We start from the raw sequence: 16,119 nt of genomic DNA on the forward strand, positions 1-16,119 counted from the left end.
GCCCCTGCAGCTGACAGAGGGGACAAGGAACTCTAGGACAGCGTGCCTTGTCTGTAATCAACAGGGTGACAGGATTCCTTGCCTGCCAACCCACTGCATGCCACGCTCCCAGACTTGCTCACACCTGGGCTTGGATGGGTTCAGTGTGGGCACTGCTGTGCTGGAGCTGCATGAACTGGGCTCCTCTTAGGCAGAACTTCACGCCTCAGTGGTGAGGGCCATGTCTGCGGTAGGGGGGTGGGGGTCACCATCAGCATGGTCCCTTCCTCCTGGGCTCTATCTGCCAGGGAGACACCCCACCCGTCAGTGTGGGGGGGGGGCAGGGAGTCAGAGTGGATCCTACTGCCGGTCACCTCCCAAATTCACCTCCCACTGGGAGGAAAAAATACACTCAAGCGGTCTTTCCCCAAGAGGTTGTGTAAACGTTGAGTCAAGTTTGAAGAACCATAAAATATTTTCCCATTCCAAATTCTAATACCCCACGCAGACAAGCCCCCTGCCCCTTTAAAGAAAAGCTCATAAATACAAGAGTTGGTTTTGAACCTTTAATAAAAGTAAAAAATGAATGCAAAAAGAACACAGTGCTGAAAACTTAGTATGAATGTGAATCTCACTAGATGTTTGTATCTGATATAGTGCAAATTTTGTTCAGAGTATTTTACATTTTTACAAACACAAATCACTTTGGTTCATATACTTGCTATAAAGTATTGGCAAAAAAATTCTTCAGATTCACATTTTTTTTTGGCTACATTATTTCTAACAGATAAAGATTTACTTCCAGTTTCAGAGAAAAAAATACTTACTGTTTGTACATGATCAAGTATATTTTAAAGATTCAATTACTGCTTTCACCTAATAACTTCTGGTTTCTCATAAGATGCTGACCTCTTCCTTGAGAAATCTTTTCACACACGGCTAATCATCCGTCTTCACTTTCAGAAAACATGTAAGGGGTCAGTGCAAAGTTCAGAACGATCTCGTTGACTTTTACACAAAATTCCTCTAGAACAGATTAGCTACACAGTCACCGAAAATTTATTCCATGGTATTTTTGTCAGAACAAAACCAAACAGGCGCGACGAGACCACCACGCACACATCCGCGGCCGCGGATGCCAGTGACTCCGACCCCCGTCCTGCCCACTGCCTGTTTCTAGCCAAAAAGAGTCTCCTAATGAAGTCACTTTCACAGGATTTAAAACAAAAACATTTCAATTGCAAAATACAAAAAGGTAAATTTGTTAAGTAAAAATGACAAATCTACTAAACCCACAAAACTGGAGTATTTTCAAAGGACCAGGGCTCAGTGGAGGGTGCAACAGAACTGAAAGAAATTATTGCTGAATTTTGCCTCCATGCAGCACTGAAATGAATGGAGAACCCCTCTTCAACATCTCATACGTTAAAAAAAATAATAATAAATATTTAAGAGAATACAAGGCTCAGATTGGTTTTCATATACATTGCACTTGAAGTTTGAGACCCAATCCTTGCAAAGTGGGTCTAATATGGTCTATGCCATTAAGTGAATACATTGTGCTCACCGATATCTTTGAGTATTTAGAAACACCAAATGTTCAATGTGGTGACATGTGCACGCATCTTTTTACAAGGCAATCACAGATTGCAAATTCCATAGGGCTGTGGAAAACTCGCCATGTCTATTCTGGAGGATTGAAGAAACACCACACATGACTCTGGCTCGCTAAGACTGAGACACACGGCAGACAGGTACTCCCTCTCAGGTGGGTATGGATTTTGGATGAGACTCGTCAAGTACCGCGGTGAGAACTCCGGTCTATCACAGTGTAGGACTACGGCCTTCGCTGCCCTCTGCACTCAGTAAGATTGTCTGCACGGAATCCCACAGGGGGAGCGAAGCACAGCTGCACACAGCGATGCACACGCTCATGCGGCATGGGAGTGTGAAGCGTCTCGGCGCGGGCGCGGCCTCCCGGGGCTCACTGCCACACAACTTCGCTTTTTACACAACCCTATTCTTAGAAAAAAAAAATCTTTTGGATAAATATTATTCCTATTTTTCCACACTTCACCTTTGTTAAGCACCATCAAGCTATCCCCTATGGGCACGGGTACAAAACCAGGAGCTGGTAATTAGGCTTTAGTTCAAGGCTTTGAAATATGGCAACTTGCTTTTAATAACATAAATGAGATCGAGGACTCAGGGAGCCGTACCCGCCTGACGCCCGCACCCGCTGGGGGGGCGCATCTCTAGAGCAGGACGCAGGCATGGACGCATCAAGCAAGGTACCATTTCGAGATAAGCAGTTCTTCACTTGCTATTCTAAGACAGGTGAGTCATTTCTCCGGGAGTCACTGGTACAGTCAGCCCAATCTAAATAGATCATCACTGCGGAAAAAAGATCATCTTTGCCACAATCCAATGTCACAGACTCTCTTCCCACATCGTGCTCTTCTTCGGGGGGTTTGAAGACTCAGTCACTGTGCGGCTTTTCAGGAACGCCCTGCATGGAAGGAGAGCGAGAACGTCAGTGCCCCGTGTGTGCAGAGGAGGAGAGGATCTTCCGACAGAGAGCGTGGTGGGGATAGGACATGTGGGAGCCACTGGCGCAGAACGGGCCCGTGACCTCCACAACACCCTTGGCCGGGAGCCACCTGTCCTGCCCAGCGCAGAGCTGCTGCACAAGTGGAGGCAGGACGACATCCGCCCCAGCGGGGAGGCTGTGGGGTCCTGTGTGGTCGGGGCGCCGGGGGTGCACGGCGATGACACCAGGACGCTCACACACTGCGATCTAGGATGCACACGCTTCTGTGCGCAGCAGTCTGCTCCCCAGGAAGGGGGCCTCTGTCCTGACCTTTACTAACATCTTGTTTCCCCCGGGGCAGCCTGGGGAGACAGGCTTGGCTCTAGGACGCTGAGACACCCATGCCCCGCGCTTCCTCGTCTGAGCCCCGCAACAGCACGCCAGATGTGCGAGTGGCTCGTGCACATGGGGAGATGCAGAAAACATGGCTTTGCAATCCACTGTGCGTGGGAGACCTAACTCGGGTCTGGCGTTAGCATAAGGACACATGTGACCACCGAGAGGAGGTGATGCTTGGCCTGGGATGGAGAAGACACGGGGCCACAGCCTGAGAGCTGCATGTCTTGGGCAGAAGGGGTCCCACAGTGATGCCCCCAAGATACCCCAAGGCGGGCCGTCGGGAGCTGTGTGCTCACAGGGTGGGTGGCACACCCCTGACCAGCTCACCTCGCGTCCCTTCCGCACCCGCCGGCGCTGCTCTGACCGCCACCACCACAGGAAAGGCAGTCAGCTGTCCGCTGCCAGGAGGCCTGGCCTGGGAGTGGGAAGCAAAGCTGCGCGTCCCCTCCCTGGGGCAGCTCAAAGCCTCCATGTTTCCAAAGATTTGAAGCTACAAACGCAGAGATGCATCATTTTCTCTGGAACACCTGGGTGGCCACGCAGCTGCCACATCAGCTCCCTGAGCCACGGGATGGGAGTAGGGCCCATCTGCGGCTTTGGGACCCAGCGACCCTGGCAAGTGACCATGTGTCTCCCTGAGGGAGGGAGCCAACGGCAAGGACGGAGAAGGAGCCTGAGGAGAGTGGGTGAGCAGGGCCGTCAGAGGCCCTTGTGGGGAAGGTGTCCGTCCTGGATCAGGGGTTCGCTCTGAGACAGTGCCCCCACAACCCCAGGCCCGTCCCACCAGCAGCCTGAGGGTGGAGGCCTCTGGCGAGGGCGCGGCCCACGGCCACAGCCAGCCCGACTGGCAGCCCCGTTCTGGACGCCGGGCAGCTTTCCTGGAGATAAGCATGGGAAGGGCTTTTCCAGTTTTGAGCACAGTTAACCTGTTTTTACAAATAAGAAAGCTGTTGTTTTTTCTGTTTCTTTGAAGCAGGGTAACAACTAAGGAGGCAGGCTCAAGCATTCAGACTCTCTCCCTGAAAAACCTCTTAACTCCCTGTCGTTTTTAAAGGCAGGGGTGCACACGAGGAGGAAGATTCTAGCCAGGGAGGACTTGACATCATGGCACCAACATTCAAGACACCACAGAAGCACTTTCTAAGGCTGACAACTCAGGGACCCACAGACTCACACCCACACCACAGGACCCACTCACCCGGGTCGTCAGGGTGCAGACTCGACTGCCCCAGGGGGAGGGCTCTGGGCCCCCAGCCCTTGCGGTCCTCCCAGCAGCCTCCTGGGCCACCTGCTGCTGCAGCATCAAGGGAGAAGCCCCCCAAACACAGGCCCCAGGAGAACCTGGTCAGGCAGGGCACCTGGATTAGGATTCATATTTTATTCGGTCATGCCGCAGCCTGAGACATCTATAATTTCCCGCACTCCCAGCTCTACCGGCAGGCAGGACACAATTTTAGCTTCATGCACTTTGCTGTCGCAGCAGCACCACTGCAGACAGGGCCCAGGTCCCGCACCCTCACCGCCGCAGCCGGAGGACTCATTTGGCTGCAGGTGCATTCGGCCGAAGATTCCCTGGGTCCACTTTTATAAGACTCTCTTGCTTCCACGAGACTCGTGTGTACACACTTCCAGGGATGGAGGTCAAGAGGATCAAAGCGGCAGGGTGTCAACTGCCACGTAATGCCAGGGTGGTGTCCAGGAAGGCTTCACCCTCCAGGAGCCAAGTCAGGGTGGGTGTTGGGCGGCTGTGGTGGCGGCAGGGCAGGAAGGCCTCCATCTCAGGGACCTCCAGGGACCTCTAGGTGAGCAAGCCCCATGTGTTCACAGCGGACCTTCCTGGCTCCCTCACCACTGCCCTCCGCAGTCTACACTATCACTTCCTACACACATCACCTGCGCTTTACATTACAAAACTATCATTTTTACTGTAACTTTTTTTAACAAAGATGAGAAAAATCAAACAGACCCTACAAACCATGTGCAGTTCTACTTTCCAGAAGCAGCGGCTCCTGTAAGGGGCTCCTCACCCCTTACAGATGCCCCCACCGCCGCCAACTCCCACAAGGCCATCCTCACCTCAGGGGCCAGGGCTGCCCGCCAGTCCAGATGGACCTGGACTATACAAGTGGCTTTAACACCTGGCTCCCCGCTCTCAGGCCTCTATAACACCCCTACGCAACGAAGCGAGAAGCTTCCAGAAGCTGTGCTCCACTCTAGCACGACTCTCCTGGCTTCCTCCAGCACTAACAGGGCTGGGGGCATGAGGGCCAGCAGTTTCACATGTGCTCACCCTCGTCCCATGCTCTCCACCTAGAGAACGGGGACTGGGCTGCCCCCACCCTCGAGCGGCCAGGAGCAGCCACTTGCTGTCAGCAGCTCATCTCGGGGGCAACCACAGGGTGTGGCTGGTGGTGCCACTGGTCCAAGTGAAGGGAGCCCCCACTTCTGAGGACTCTGCTAACCTTCCCTGCAGCTGGGACCCATGGGGAAGGAAGGATTTCCATTCTCGAGGACAGAAACAGTGGTGCATGGGGTGGGCGCAGAGCCTTGAGACGCCCGCTCATTCTGATGACCTGGGAGGGGAGGTGACTATCGCTCCCCACGTTTCAAGGTATGAGAACATCCTTACATAAGTCTCTCCACTTTTAAAGGCTAGGGAAGAGCAAGCTTCAGTAAGGAGAACTGTAACTCTGTGGCTCGCTTGTTTTGTTTAAAACTTACCTTTATCAAACTTTCACTTAATTCTGATATTTCCACCATAATGACCGGGGGGGGGGGGGGCACAGCAAGGATCATCTGCTAACACAATCTATAAGCAGCGGTAGTTTCAAAGGTATGACGTGTATGACTCTTCAAATCAGTTCCCTCCAACCATTTACCATTTCTCGGTGCTTATAACTCGTACCCGTGGAAGTCACTACCTCTACGGGACTAATGCTTACTTCCAAACCCCGGCTTAACCCTTCCCTGCAAATACATAACAGCACCAGCTGAGCAGCCTGAAACCACAACATGCAACCTGTCAAACGTCATTCAGATTTTTGTTTTATGAAGTCACCCTGTTGACAGCAGTTTTACCCCAAAAGCCATATTAGGAGTTCTCTACTGAAGCTACTGAAACAGAAGCCGCACGGCAACAAGCACCGGTGGACAGACAGAGGGCAGATGGTGGACAGATACAACCAGGTGACGTGGGCCTGCCTGGTTCTAGTCGGACAACCAGTCAGTGGGCTGCATGGGAGGGAGCCAGTGCATGGGTGTCTCATGTGAGGCTGCAAGTCAAAATAAGCAAGCCAAGTCCTTTGACCCTCACTGGGGCTGCAAGAAACCGTATTTTCATTGAGTTCCCATTTTGGGCACTGGCTCCAAGGAATTGCAAGGCATGGAGGGAGGGACGGTGAACTCCAGAACCAGTGGGACATGCTACACATTTTATCTTTCTGAAATTAGTTCTATTTTTGTGAAACAGCCAAGTGGCCTTCAAATTCAGCTCCCGCAAGTGAGTATCAGCTGGCACAAATAAATGTCCTGTTCTATAAATAGCCTGAGGGACCGAGATAACTTTTCTGAGAAAGCCCCAGGGCTGATGTGAGGGCAGTGGCCCTCGTAAGACTCAGCAATTCTCTTCCGTTCGTTTTACTAAAGCCCTAGAGTCAAAGTCAACTCCTGAGAGAACTTTCTCGTACTAATGTGTTCAAATGTGAAACTGTAACTACTACTGTATGTGAAGGTAGAACCACCAAAATCATCCCTGACTCCCTCTGCCCTTCCAGGTCTCAAGGAATGGTCAATGGCTCCAAGCCGTGTGACTCCCTCTACGGCCGATGGCAGGGCTTCCAGGGAGGCTGAGCCAGGTCCCCCAGCCCAGGATGTGCAGGGCCTGTCTACCCAGGCCTCAACCTGGGTGCAGGGCCTCTGCTGCATCTCCTGCCCGGGCATCACCTGCCCTCGTGGGATGGACGGCGGACACCTTGTCATCAACTATTAGCCATTTCAGTGACTTTATCTGCCAGCCACTGGACTCGCTGAGAGCCTAGAAAGGTTGCTGAATGCATCTATAACATGAGGGGTCACCCGCCAACCCTGGCTGCTTCCTAGTTCATCATGAGTTCACAAATCCCCAAATCTTTATCATTTAGCAAAGAGTTGCCTTGGTATCATTGGGTTTTTGTTTTGTTTTTTTTAAATTTATGCTTTTCTCTGTAACTGTTGTTCTTGGGTCTCAACCACACATTACAATGACTCGTGGGCAGCCACTTTATCAGGCGAGCGATCAGGCACTGGGAGCAGACCGCCGCAGGACCTACCATCGCCAGCTGCCGTCCTATGTTGCCCACGGTGACACCTCCTGAGAAGAAGATACACGGCAGCCAGGAGCGGATGTAGAGAAAGTCTGGGGACGTGTATCTGCAGAGAAAGCAGAGGAAACGGTACCTAATCAGTCAGCCTCCCCGAGCCTGGCTGGCCTCTGGGGGAGAGTCCACCAGTGGGGAGACGCACGATGCGCAGCAGCCACAATGGGCCGCAGGACAGTCCCGTCTCACCGCTGCGCTTACTGCCACTGCTTCACTTCCCTACGGTTAAGTTATGGGTGGTACTTTTTTTTTTTAATTTTTTTTTAATTTTTTTTATTTATTTATGATAGTCACACACAGAGAGAGAAGCAGAGACATAGGCAGAGGGAGAAGCAGGCTCCATACACCGGGAGCCCGACGTGGGATTCGATCCCGGGTCTCCTGGATCGCGCCCTGGGACAAAAGCAGGCGCCAAACCGCTGCGCCACCCAGGGATCCCTGGGTGGTACATTTTTAACATAGGAATCAACAGTAAGTATTTTTGAGAATTTCATGCCTAAGTCAACATCATGTATGTATTAAAAAAATATGGCATCTCAGCTTAGTGGGCGTTTTTAATAAAAGTGAAGTCATAGCTTCTAGGTGACGTAGATATGCTAGAGAACATACTTACTGATAGACACCATTGTACACCAGCAGCTGAGTGATCAGAGTGGCCAGGAAGGCAATAGTGATCCCAAGCCCAAGGCCACTTCTTGAACGGTCAAATGTCCACCAGAGGCCCAAAGACAGGGCTGCTAACGTCAAGGAGAGCTGGACGTTATTGGCAAAATCCAATTTCTGGTGATGCAAGGTTAAGGACAAGTCCAGTGATTTTTAAGATGCTCAAAATAAGCCAAAGGAAAAAACTAACAGAACAAGCAAACAAAGCAACTCAGATCCTATACATGTTGTCATTATTATGTACCACATAAGTCTCCATCTAAAAAACCCTCCCGAAGAACAGGGACCCTTGGCCTCCTCTCACTGGGCCACAGAAACCAGGTCTTCTTAATGGAAGATTATGAGGGTGAAACGTAAAAGAATTTATAAAACCAATTCCAAGGAACCAGGAGCTACTGTCTGACAAAACAGAAAGTCCACTCTGCTTCTCGTATTATTTCAACAGTTTCCTGAACTATTCTGAAAACTCTATACACCAAGCAATATGCTTTAAAATAAAATAGTTGGAAGAAGATCATTCCACTAACCTATGAGATAATATATACTCGTTAGAAGTAAAAAAGTGCTTCAAAATATAACCTAAGGAAATGCCCTGGACGTAGCACATCCTCTGAAGGATACAGCACTGGCGTGGTTGATGCCAACAAACACAGCCACACAGCGCATCACGCTGGCCCACTCTCTCTTAAACTTGTGTGGTTCTCCCAGGTGACTGTCGATGCAGGGGTACAGCAAGCCCACCACAGCTGCCAAAGAAAACAACATAAGTCAGCTCTATGAGAACACACATGAGAACACGCCAGCTCTATGACAACAGGACTTCTAAGTGCGATTAACAGATTATTCAAACCAGTTCTTTTCCTAGAAAACATATATGCTATAACACAGCATTTGAATTAAGTCTAATTTTTGTTGGTCTTTTTTTTTGTTTCGTCTTCCTTGACTACAAACAAAAGGATCACACTGTTTTTGAAAAATTGCTGTTCTTCAGTTTAATTAGACACAGAACTCAATCAGGTGGGGGGGGGGGTTAATTATCCATATAATGCTGTGACCAGTCAGCCATGCTGAGCCACCCCTGTGAGTCCAGGTCCTGACCTGTGGGAACAGCCTGGGACCAGGCCCAGGGAACCAGGCCCCTGGTTCACTGTGGGCTCTGATGGGACCTGGATCCTCATGTTTGTTTCCTCATGTGTAAAATGACAAGGGTTATGTAAGCAGAAGGCGGAGTAGGAAGAGTTAGGGAGTTTTCACAGGCACAGATTTTTAAAGGAGAGAGGACACAGAGAACTTAGACAGGGGGAGGGTGTGGCACTCAGGGACATAGTAAAGGCAGGAACAAACAGGGTGCCTGGAGGCTGCTGGGGATCCAGGCCCACGGGACCAACTGTGGGACATGGGGCTCAGCACTTAAAGATGCCAAGTGCAGAGGCTTGAAAGCCAAGGAGCAGTTCCACCTGCTATCCTAGGAAAGGAGTAACTAAGTTCAGGTTCCTGGACAAATAAGGGACACAGTTCTGGTGAAAATAATCAATGAAACTGAGAGTTTCAGTTTCAATTTTGTCTTACAGTTTATCAAATTCTAATTTTAAGAGTTTTGAAGACTGAAACCCAAACAATTCTATAACTTATTTAGCTATAAACTTAATCTTACCTTTTAAGGTTAAAGGGTAAAGAGGCACAACCGTACTGAAGAATTTTGCCCTATGCTTATCTGGTAATTTTTTTTTTTTAAGGAAGTATGAGAAACTGAGAGAGTGCAGAATTCCTTGACGCTTCAATTGCAAATAAAACCTAACCTAAAATATTTCCTTTTTAAGACCGAATTTTTGATTCAGAGAAAGAACTACTGTACCAAATGTGCATGAAAGATGGGATCTGCTCTAGGTAACTTTCTCAAAAAGGATTTTTAATAGGATAGCTGTATGATTAAAGGATTTAGAAAGGCAAAGTAGGATCCTACCTTTCTAAGAACGGAGATGAAGGCACTGTACCCACTGAGTGGGTGCTCTACCCCCACCCCTCACCCGGCAGTGACTGACGTGCCCTGGCCAGAACATAGCTTCCACTCCCAGCCCTGTGCCATCCAGCTGTTCTCAGCCAGTCTGCTGCAAAGAGGATGTGTCTCCACAGTGTAGGGGACACACCCAGACTCCAGGGAGGCAGTTTGCAGAGTTATGCACAGCGGTCTGCCGTTTACTGTGTCCCCTTAGACAGGGATGCTTAAAGTCTCTGCACCCAGTTTCCACATCTGTGAAATGGAGCCATCACAGAGTACTGTTGTAAGGAGTGAACAGGCTTAAGTTGTAAGCACGTAAAACCCACGGCAGGCAACCCATCAAGGCTGGACACACAGCCCACAGCGCGGCACCCCCGCGACGGCTGTCCCACTTGGGTACACCTGTGCTCTGCCCAGCAGAGCGTGGCTCCCCGAGGGCTGGGGCCCGCCGGTTCTCTACTCCCGCTGCTGGCAGCTGGCGAGGCTGCAGGAAACGCCTGACACGGCGCGTATGCACGAAGGCTGCGCCGCTAGAGAAGCGCTAAGCGGTCTTCCGAGCCAAGCCGAGATCCACCACGCGTGGGCACGGGAGCAGAACAAGTCCCCCAGGAGTCAGCGGCCCCTGCGCACGGAGTCAGCGGGCGGCACCCCGCGGCACCCCGCGGCCCGCCGGGCGTCCCCTCCGCCCCGCCCCGCCCCGCCCCCGCCCGGCGGGGCGCACGTGACGGTTTGTTTTCGGTGGCCGGCGGGTAGCGTGTTCGCGCGCCGGGCCAATGGCAGCGCCGCCGTGCCGCTCACCAGTTCGCCCGCCGCCAATCCGGGGTGCGCTCAGCCCGGGGACGGCGGCGGGCTCGGCGCGCGCGGCCCCCGGGCCAGGTCGGCGGGAGGCCGGCCCGGCGGCCCCGAGCAGCGCCCCCGAGCGGCGCCCCCACCCCCGCTGCACTCACCGGCCGCCGTCCCGCAGCACGGCGGGACCCACCAGGCCGACGAGAAGATGGTGGCGATGACCTCCTCGGGGAACAGCGTGACGTTCCGCTGCACCTGCAGCAGGTTGAGCACCAGGGCCAGCACGACCCCCACCGAGAACAGCACCAGGCTCCGTCGCACCAGGTGGTGGTGCCAGCTGCCCGGGGAGCCGCCGCCAGCGCCGCGAGCCCCCCCCGCCCCGGGGCTGCGAGGCCCGTGAGCGGGCGCGGGGTCCGGGCCGCGGCGGGCCGCCAGCGCCGCGGGGCTGAGCATGTCTCCCACTTTAGCCGCCAGCCCTCCGGCCCCGGCCACCGGGAGGCCTCGGTGCCTGGCGCCCTGGGCGCACGAACAGCTCCAGCAGTGGTCGTCCAGCCGGGGCATCGGTCACCGGGGCGCGCCGGCGCTCCTGCAGGGAGAGGGGCGGGGCCCCGTCACGCTCGCGGGCGAGGGGAGCTGGGGAGCCGGGCCCGGGCGGCGTCGGGCGGAGGGCGAGGTGCGGGCCTCGCGGCTCGCGCGGGAAGCCGGGGCTCCGGGCGCCCGCAGACGGCACGGCCCGCGCCCAGGTCCCGCCGGGTGCCCGCTGGGTGGCGCGGGGCTGCGGGCGGCGGCGGCGGCGGCGGCGGCCAGGCGTCTGGGACCGGCTGCCAGCACCGAGCGGCCCCGGTGCCCTCCGCACGCGCCTCCAGCGCTGGCCCGTCCGGCCCCAAAGTTTCCCACACGCCGTCCGCGCGCAGCGCAAGTTACCCGGGCCCGGGGCAGGGGGGCGCCGAGCCGACCCGCGGGGGTCAGGCGTGCAGCTCCGCCCCGGGGCCGGGCCCGGGTCCCCGCGGCTCCCGGGGGTGGGTGGGGGCGCCCGGACCGCCCCAGGCCCCGCGCCCCCGGCTCCCGCCCCGAGCTCGGCCCCGGAGTCTCCCACGCGCCCCGCGTACCTGTCCGGGGGGGCGCCCGCGCGCGGGCTCGGGGGGGAAGAGGTCGCGGCCGGGACCGCCTGGAGTTGGGCCCGTGGCGCGGGGCGCGCGGCGCGGCTTATAAGGCGGGCGGTGGGGCCCGGGTCACGTGACCCCGCCCGGCCCGCCGTCGGGGGGCGTGGCCTCCGCGCGCCCCGCCCCGCCCGCGCGCCCGTCCGCTCGCGGTCTGGTGAGGCGGCGGTGGCCAATCGGAGGCGGGCGGCCCATATGACGTCAGCACACGCCACCGCCACCTCGCGCCCGGCGCTGGCTCGGGAGCGCGGACGGCCGGCGGGTGGACTGCGGGGCGGCGGGGCGGGTGGACGGCGGCGGGGCGGCGGGGAGCTGGGGGCCGGCGGGCCCGGAGGGGAGGGGAGGGGAGGGGAGGGGAGGGGAGGGGAGGGGAGAGCGGGCGGCGGGTCCTCCCCGGACGTGGCGCACGGTGGCGTCCCCTGCTAACCGGCCTCTGCACCGCGCCGGCAGCAGGTGATCGCGCTGCACCTGCCGCGTCACCTGACGCTGCCCCTGTTGTGCCCAAGACCGCGCATCCGAGAAACCGCCGAGGAGCCGACGCCGCTGCAAGTACATGAGGGTTTATTTGCAAGCTGGAGCTTGGGTCCAAGTGTACCCGACACAGCGGAGCAGGGGCTCGGACCCCGAGGCTAAGAAGCACAGCAGTGTTGCAGGGGTCCGTGCCCAGGGAGATTGTAACACACAGAAAGTTGCACAGTCATGTCGGTGCGCACGCAGGTGGCCGATTGAATTACGATTCGCCCTATAGTGACCATTTGGACTAGCCTATTATTCTGGTTAGAGTTGGCGCGCAGGTTCGGCGGCAGAAGACGGGGTTTTCATTCTTTGGCGGTTAAAAGTCAGAGGTCCCGCATTCCTAGGTGTGCTGGTTCCTGATAAGGGTGTGCTTAATAGCTAAACTGGGGTGAGGGAGTGCCTTAAACAACAGGCAGGTCGTGTGGGGGGTTTTACATGAGGTGGCGGGTGCAGCACAAAATGGAGTTAGTCCTGCTCTGCTTGTCCAGGGGTAGGGCATTAACGTCAGATTTCCTGGGTCCCACAGCCCCTACCTCTCCTGTCTGGCCCGCTTCTGCAGAGCCTGACGGTCCCCACACCTGCTCCCTGGCCTAGGTGGGTGGATGCCCCGCACGAAGCCCGGCGCGGAGATGGAGCTGTCGGCGGGTGTGTGCTTCCCGGCGGCCTAGAGGGGTCCAGAAGCCCTTCTTAGACATGAAATCTTTGATGAAAATGCAGATGATGCACTTTTCATTCATGCAGTGACTTCTCCCACGTTCACGTTGCCTTTCCTTATTTACGGAAAGCAAACCATCACACGTACTGCAGAAAAACAGAAAATGTAAACTCTTATTAAACTTTACTCTTCAAAAGCAGATTGCTTTACCTCGTTGATGTGTAATGTGTTTCGACCCTGTTTCCCACATGTGTCACACCGTGCCCCGTGCTAATCTCACATCTTGTTGAGCAAGATGGTATTAAGATGTTCCTCAACAGTAGCGGGGGAAGAGTCCGTGGTCTTCTGTAGTGTCCCCCATCAGCAGAGATTGAGAGGAAGTTGGGACTTAGAGCAGATCCTCTGGTGGCTGAGAGACCCCGGGGGCTGAGGCAGCATGAAATCCCATTGCACGTGGCAACTTCAGTATCAGGGTTTGTGACTCGGTGCCAGAAGCTTTAAAAAAATGGAGACAGCCTCCTGAGATACTCATATTTTTCAAAGTTCCTTTTTTTTGTTGGGTGGGGAGATGGGAGGGGAGGGTTCACATGATTTTTTCAATGATGAAACAGGAAACTTCAGGAAAAAGTAGTCTTACAGTGGCTGTGTTCCCACTCCGTGACTTTAAGGGGTGTTTCATTAAAGTTTTGAGAAGCACAGCGTAAAGACACTTGCCATCCATTAATTAGCTTGTTACTATTGCATCAGCGTCCGTGGTGGGTTTTCTGCTACTGCTAACTTATAGGCCAGACACAGCCTGGTTATGGTGTAAACACCCTACAGCCAGTCCATCATGCCAACCCAGTGTGAACGTAACCTACTAATCTTTTCTACCTCCATGAGAGCCTAAGTTTTTAACAAGTTTCTTCATCATGAACTATGACAAAAGTGTTTTCAAACACTCCTGCATAATCAAGACTTATAATTTGCTAATAATGTCACTTGTTTGCATTTCTTGGGCACGACCCAAAGTGGAAGTGGGTGGGAAGGAGGGGTTCCGTCCTCACGTCTCTCTGTGAGAAGGGCAGAAGCTGGCTTTCACACTCTGTGTATCCCTCTCTAAACCCTGATCACCACTATAAACCTTGCTCCCAGAAGTTCAAAGCGCTCTTGACTTCATGGCATAGTGTCATGTGGGTCTTGGCCATTTTCTCCACGCATCTACTGTAAGTGCACACCGTTGTAACATTGGAACTTTGTAAAAGCAAAAACATGAAAAGCTGCCCAACTGTTCACTGATAGGAGATCGTCTGGCTCAATGACGGCACACGTATCCAAGGGACGCTATGTAATCACGTCACTGCCGGCTCAGCCATCAGCAGCCAGTGTTCTCTCTCCCTTCCCCTGCCATCAGCCTGCAGTGTCATATGCAGGTGGAGAAGCACTTCTTTCAATCAAGGTGTGAATCTTGTGGACGTGGATCTGCATCAGCCTCGGCCCTGAAATGTCGGCATGTCATGGACTCAATCAGGAAAGACTAGTAAATGCAGGGAGCTTCTCACCAGCTTTCAAAAACTGGTCCATTCAGGTATATGAGGCCCAAGAGCAGGGGGGACTGCTCTTCACTTACCTGCCAAGCTGCTGTGTAGGTGGATTCCTTACAGCACTGAAATTAGCATATCTGTCTTCTGGGATCTAAGATGTGTTAGGTTTTCTTTATGTTTTTTTCTCTTGCCATTTTGCCTGGCCATGCAGACTACTCCAGTGTCGCTTTTAATGTAATACCCTTATGTACAAGTACAAACCTTATGAAAATACATATTTTTAAAAAGATTTACTTATCTATTTGAGAGAGAGTGTGTGTGCAAGTGGTGCAGGGAGAGGGAGTGGGAGAGAGAATCTCAAGCAGACTCCACTCTCAGGACCAAGCCCGAGGTGGGGCTGGATCTCACGACCCTGAGATCATGACCTGAGCTGAAACTGAGAGTCGAACACTCAACTCACTGAGCATCCCAGGCGCCCCTCATGGGAATATTTTATGGGTTTCTGTGTTGTCTGTCTCCTGTGTGGAAACGGACTCTCCATTCCATGAGCTTATTGGTGTGTTAAGGTCTGTTCATGTGCCTATTTCTCTCCCTGCCCCAGCTGCTGGCCGCACAGTCCAGCCTCTGACCCCTCATTCCCTCACATCTGTCCTGGGACTTTGTGAATCAGGAGCCCTCCGGGAGCCGCTTCGAGGCCCAGGGAGCCTGTGGGAAGTGGGAGGGCTGCCTGCGGACTGTGTTCTGTTGGGTCCTTGCTGAGGGCTGTGGATGTGGCCTCAGTACTGCTGCCCCACGGCCTGTGGTTTGCTCCAATGCCGGTGGAATCTGGTCCCACGAATGAAGTTAGGCTAGGGGAATGGCAATGGAAGAATGTGAGTGTACATTGTGAGGCTTGCAAACCACAGGCTTGGTTTCAGAAACAATATTCAAATATTTTGAGAATTTGCAACTCCATTATCCCCAGCGACGTTGTTATTGTTGCAGCTTCTCTAATACATAAGGGCTCTCTGTCCCCCCCCCAGCCCCAGTCAGTTACTCAGAGTTAAGTATTTAGGGAAATGTGTTCAGGAGAGCATTTAGTTCTTAATTACTTCATTTTATGTTAATCATTCATTATAGATGGGCCATTATGCAAGGAAAGTTTACTGTTGGTAATGGACCAAATGCTGTGACGTACTTTCTTCCCAAATCACTAACTCAGGACCCAAGACCTCTGTAGCTCTCTAGACACAGAAGACTCAAGAGAGGAAGGGAAGAGCCAGGTGTCTAAGACCTTTGAGAGGTCTTGCAGTGAGTGCCTATAGTCTGTATTCCTACTATTGTTTTTTTTTAAACATTAATAACCATTTATAATAAATATTTTTAAGAATAGGGTAGAAGGCTAAGTATATTGTTTTTAGTAGAAGAACATCACATGCTCGTTTCATTCAGAAAATATGAAAGAATATATTTTATTTTAGTATTTTTTAATTAAAAGATTTTATTTTTTTGAGAGAGAGAGAGAAAGAGAGAGAGAGGAGGAACAGAGGGAGAAGGATAGGCAGATTCCCTGCT

The 16,119-nt window shown here is 53.4% G+C and overlaps 1 protein-coding gene and 1 long non-coding RNA gene across 4 annotated transcripts; one reads left to right on the forward strand and one right to left on the reverse strand.

The window, feature by feature from the left end:
* Window positions 1-531: 531 nt before the first annotated feature.
* On the reverse strand, window positions 532-11,953 carry INSIG1 (insulin induced gene 1). Of its 2 annotated transcripts, XM_072776848.1 has the most exons (6): window positions 11,821-11,953; window positions 10,873-11,297; window positions 8,548-8,672; window positions 7,877-8,043; window positions 7,216-7,315; window positions 532-2,488 (listed from the first exon to the last, which is right to left on the reverse strand). In XM_072776848.1, exons 2-6 carry the CDS (start codon window positions 11,270-11,272, stop codon window positions 2,459-2,461), a joined length of 822 nt encoding a protein of 273 aa, XP_072632949.1. In that variant the 5' UTR covers window positions 11,273-11,297; window positions 11,821-11,953; the 3' UTR covers window positions 532-2,458. The 2 variants fall into 2 exon arrangements, with proteins under 2 accessions (XP_072632949.1, XP_072632950.1); XM_072776849.1 differs by lacking the exon at window positions 10,873-11,297 and having other exon boundaries at window positions 11,821-11,910.
* Window positions 11,954-12,232: 279 nt separating this feature from the next.
* LOC140604988 (uncharacterized) lies at window positions 12,233-13,241 on the forward strand. 2 transcript variants are annotated; one of them, XR_012007771.1, is made up of 2 exons: window positions 12,233-12,420; window positions 12,914-13,241. It is a non-coding gene; the product is annotated as an uncharacterized lncRNA (long non-coding RNA). The 2 variants fall into 2 exon arrangements; XR_012007770.1 differs by having other exon boundaries at window positions 12,947-13,241.
* Window positions 13,242-16,119: the final 2,878 nt, after the last annotated feature.

Source organism: Canis lupus, chromosome 15, assembly GCF_048164855.1.
Source record: "Canis lupus baileyi chromosome 15, mCanLup2.hap1, whole genome shotgun sequence".
NCBI classification, from domain to species: Eukaryota; Metazoa; Chordata; class Mammalia; order Carnivora; family Canidae; genus Canis; species Canis lupus.

Bases quoted from the DNA above. Each gene is read 5' to 3' on its own strand.
- INSIG1 (XM_072776848.1), bottom strand. From the start codon at position 11,272: ATGCCCCGGCTGGACGACCACTGCTGGAGCTGTTCGTGCGCCCAGGGC. The intron at 8,673-10,872 runs GTGAGTGCAGCG...TTTCTTTGGCAG, and splicing joins GTGCTGCGGGACGGCGGCCG to CTGTGGTGGGCTTGCTGTAC. The intron at 8,044-8,547 runs GTATCCTTCAGA...TTGCATCACCAG, and splicing joins GCATCAACCACGCCAGTGCT to AAATTGGATTTTGCCAATAA.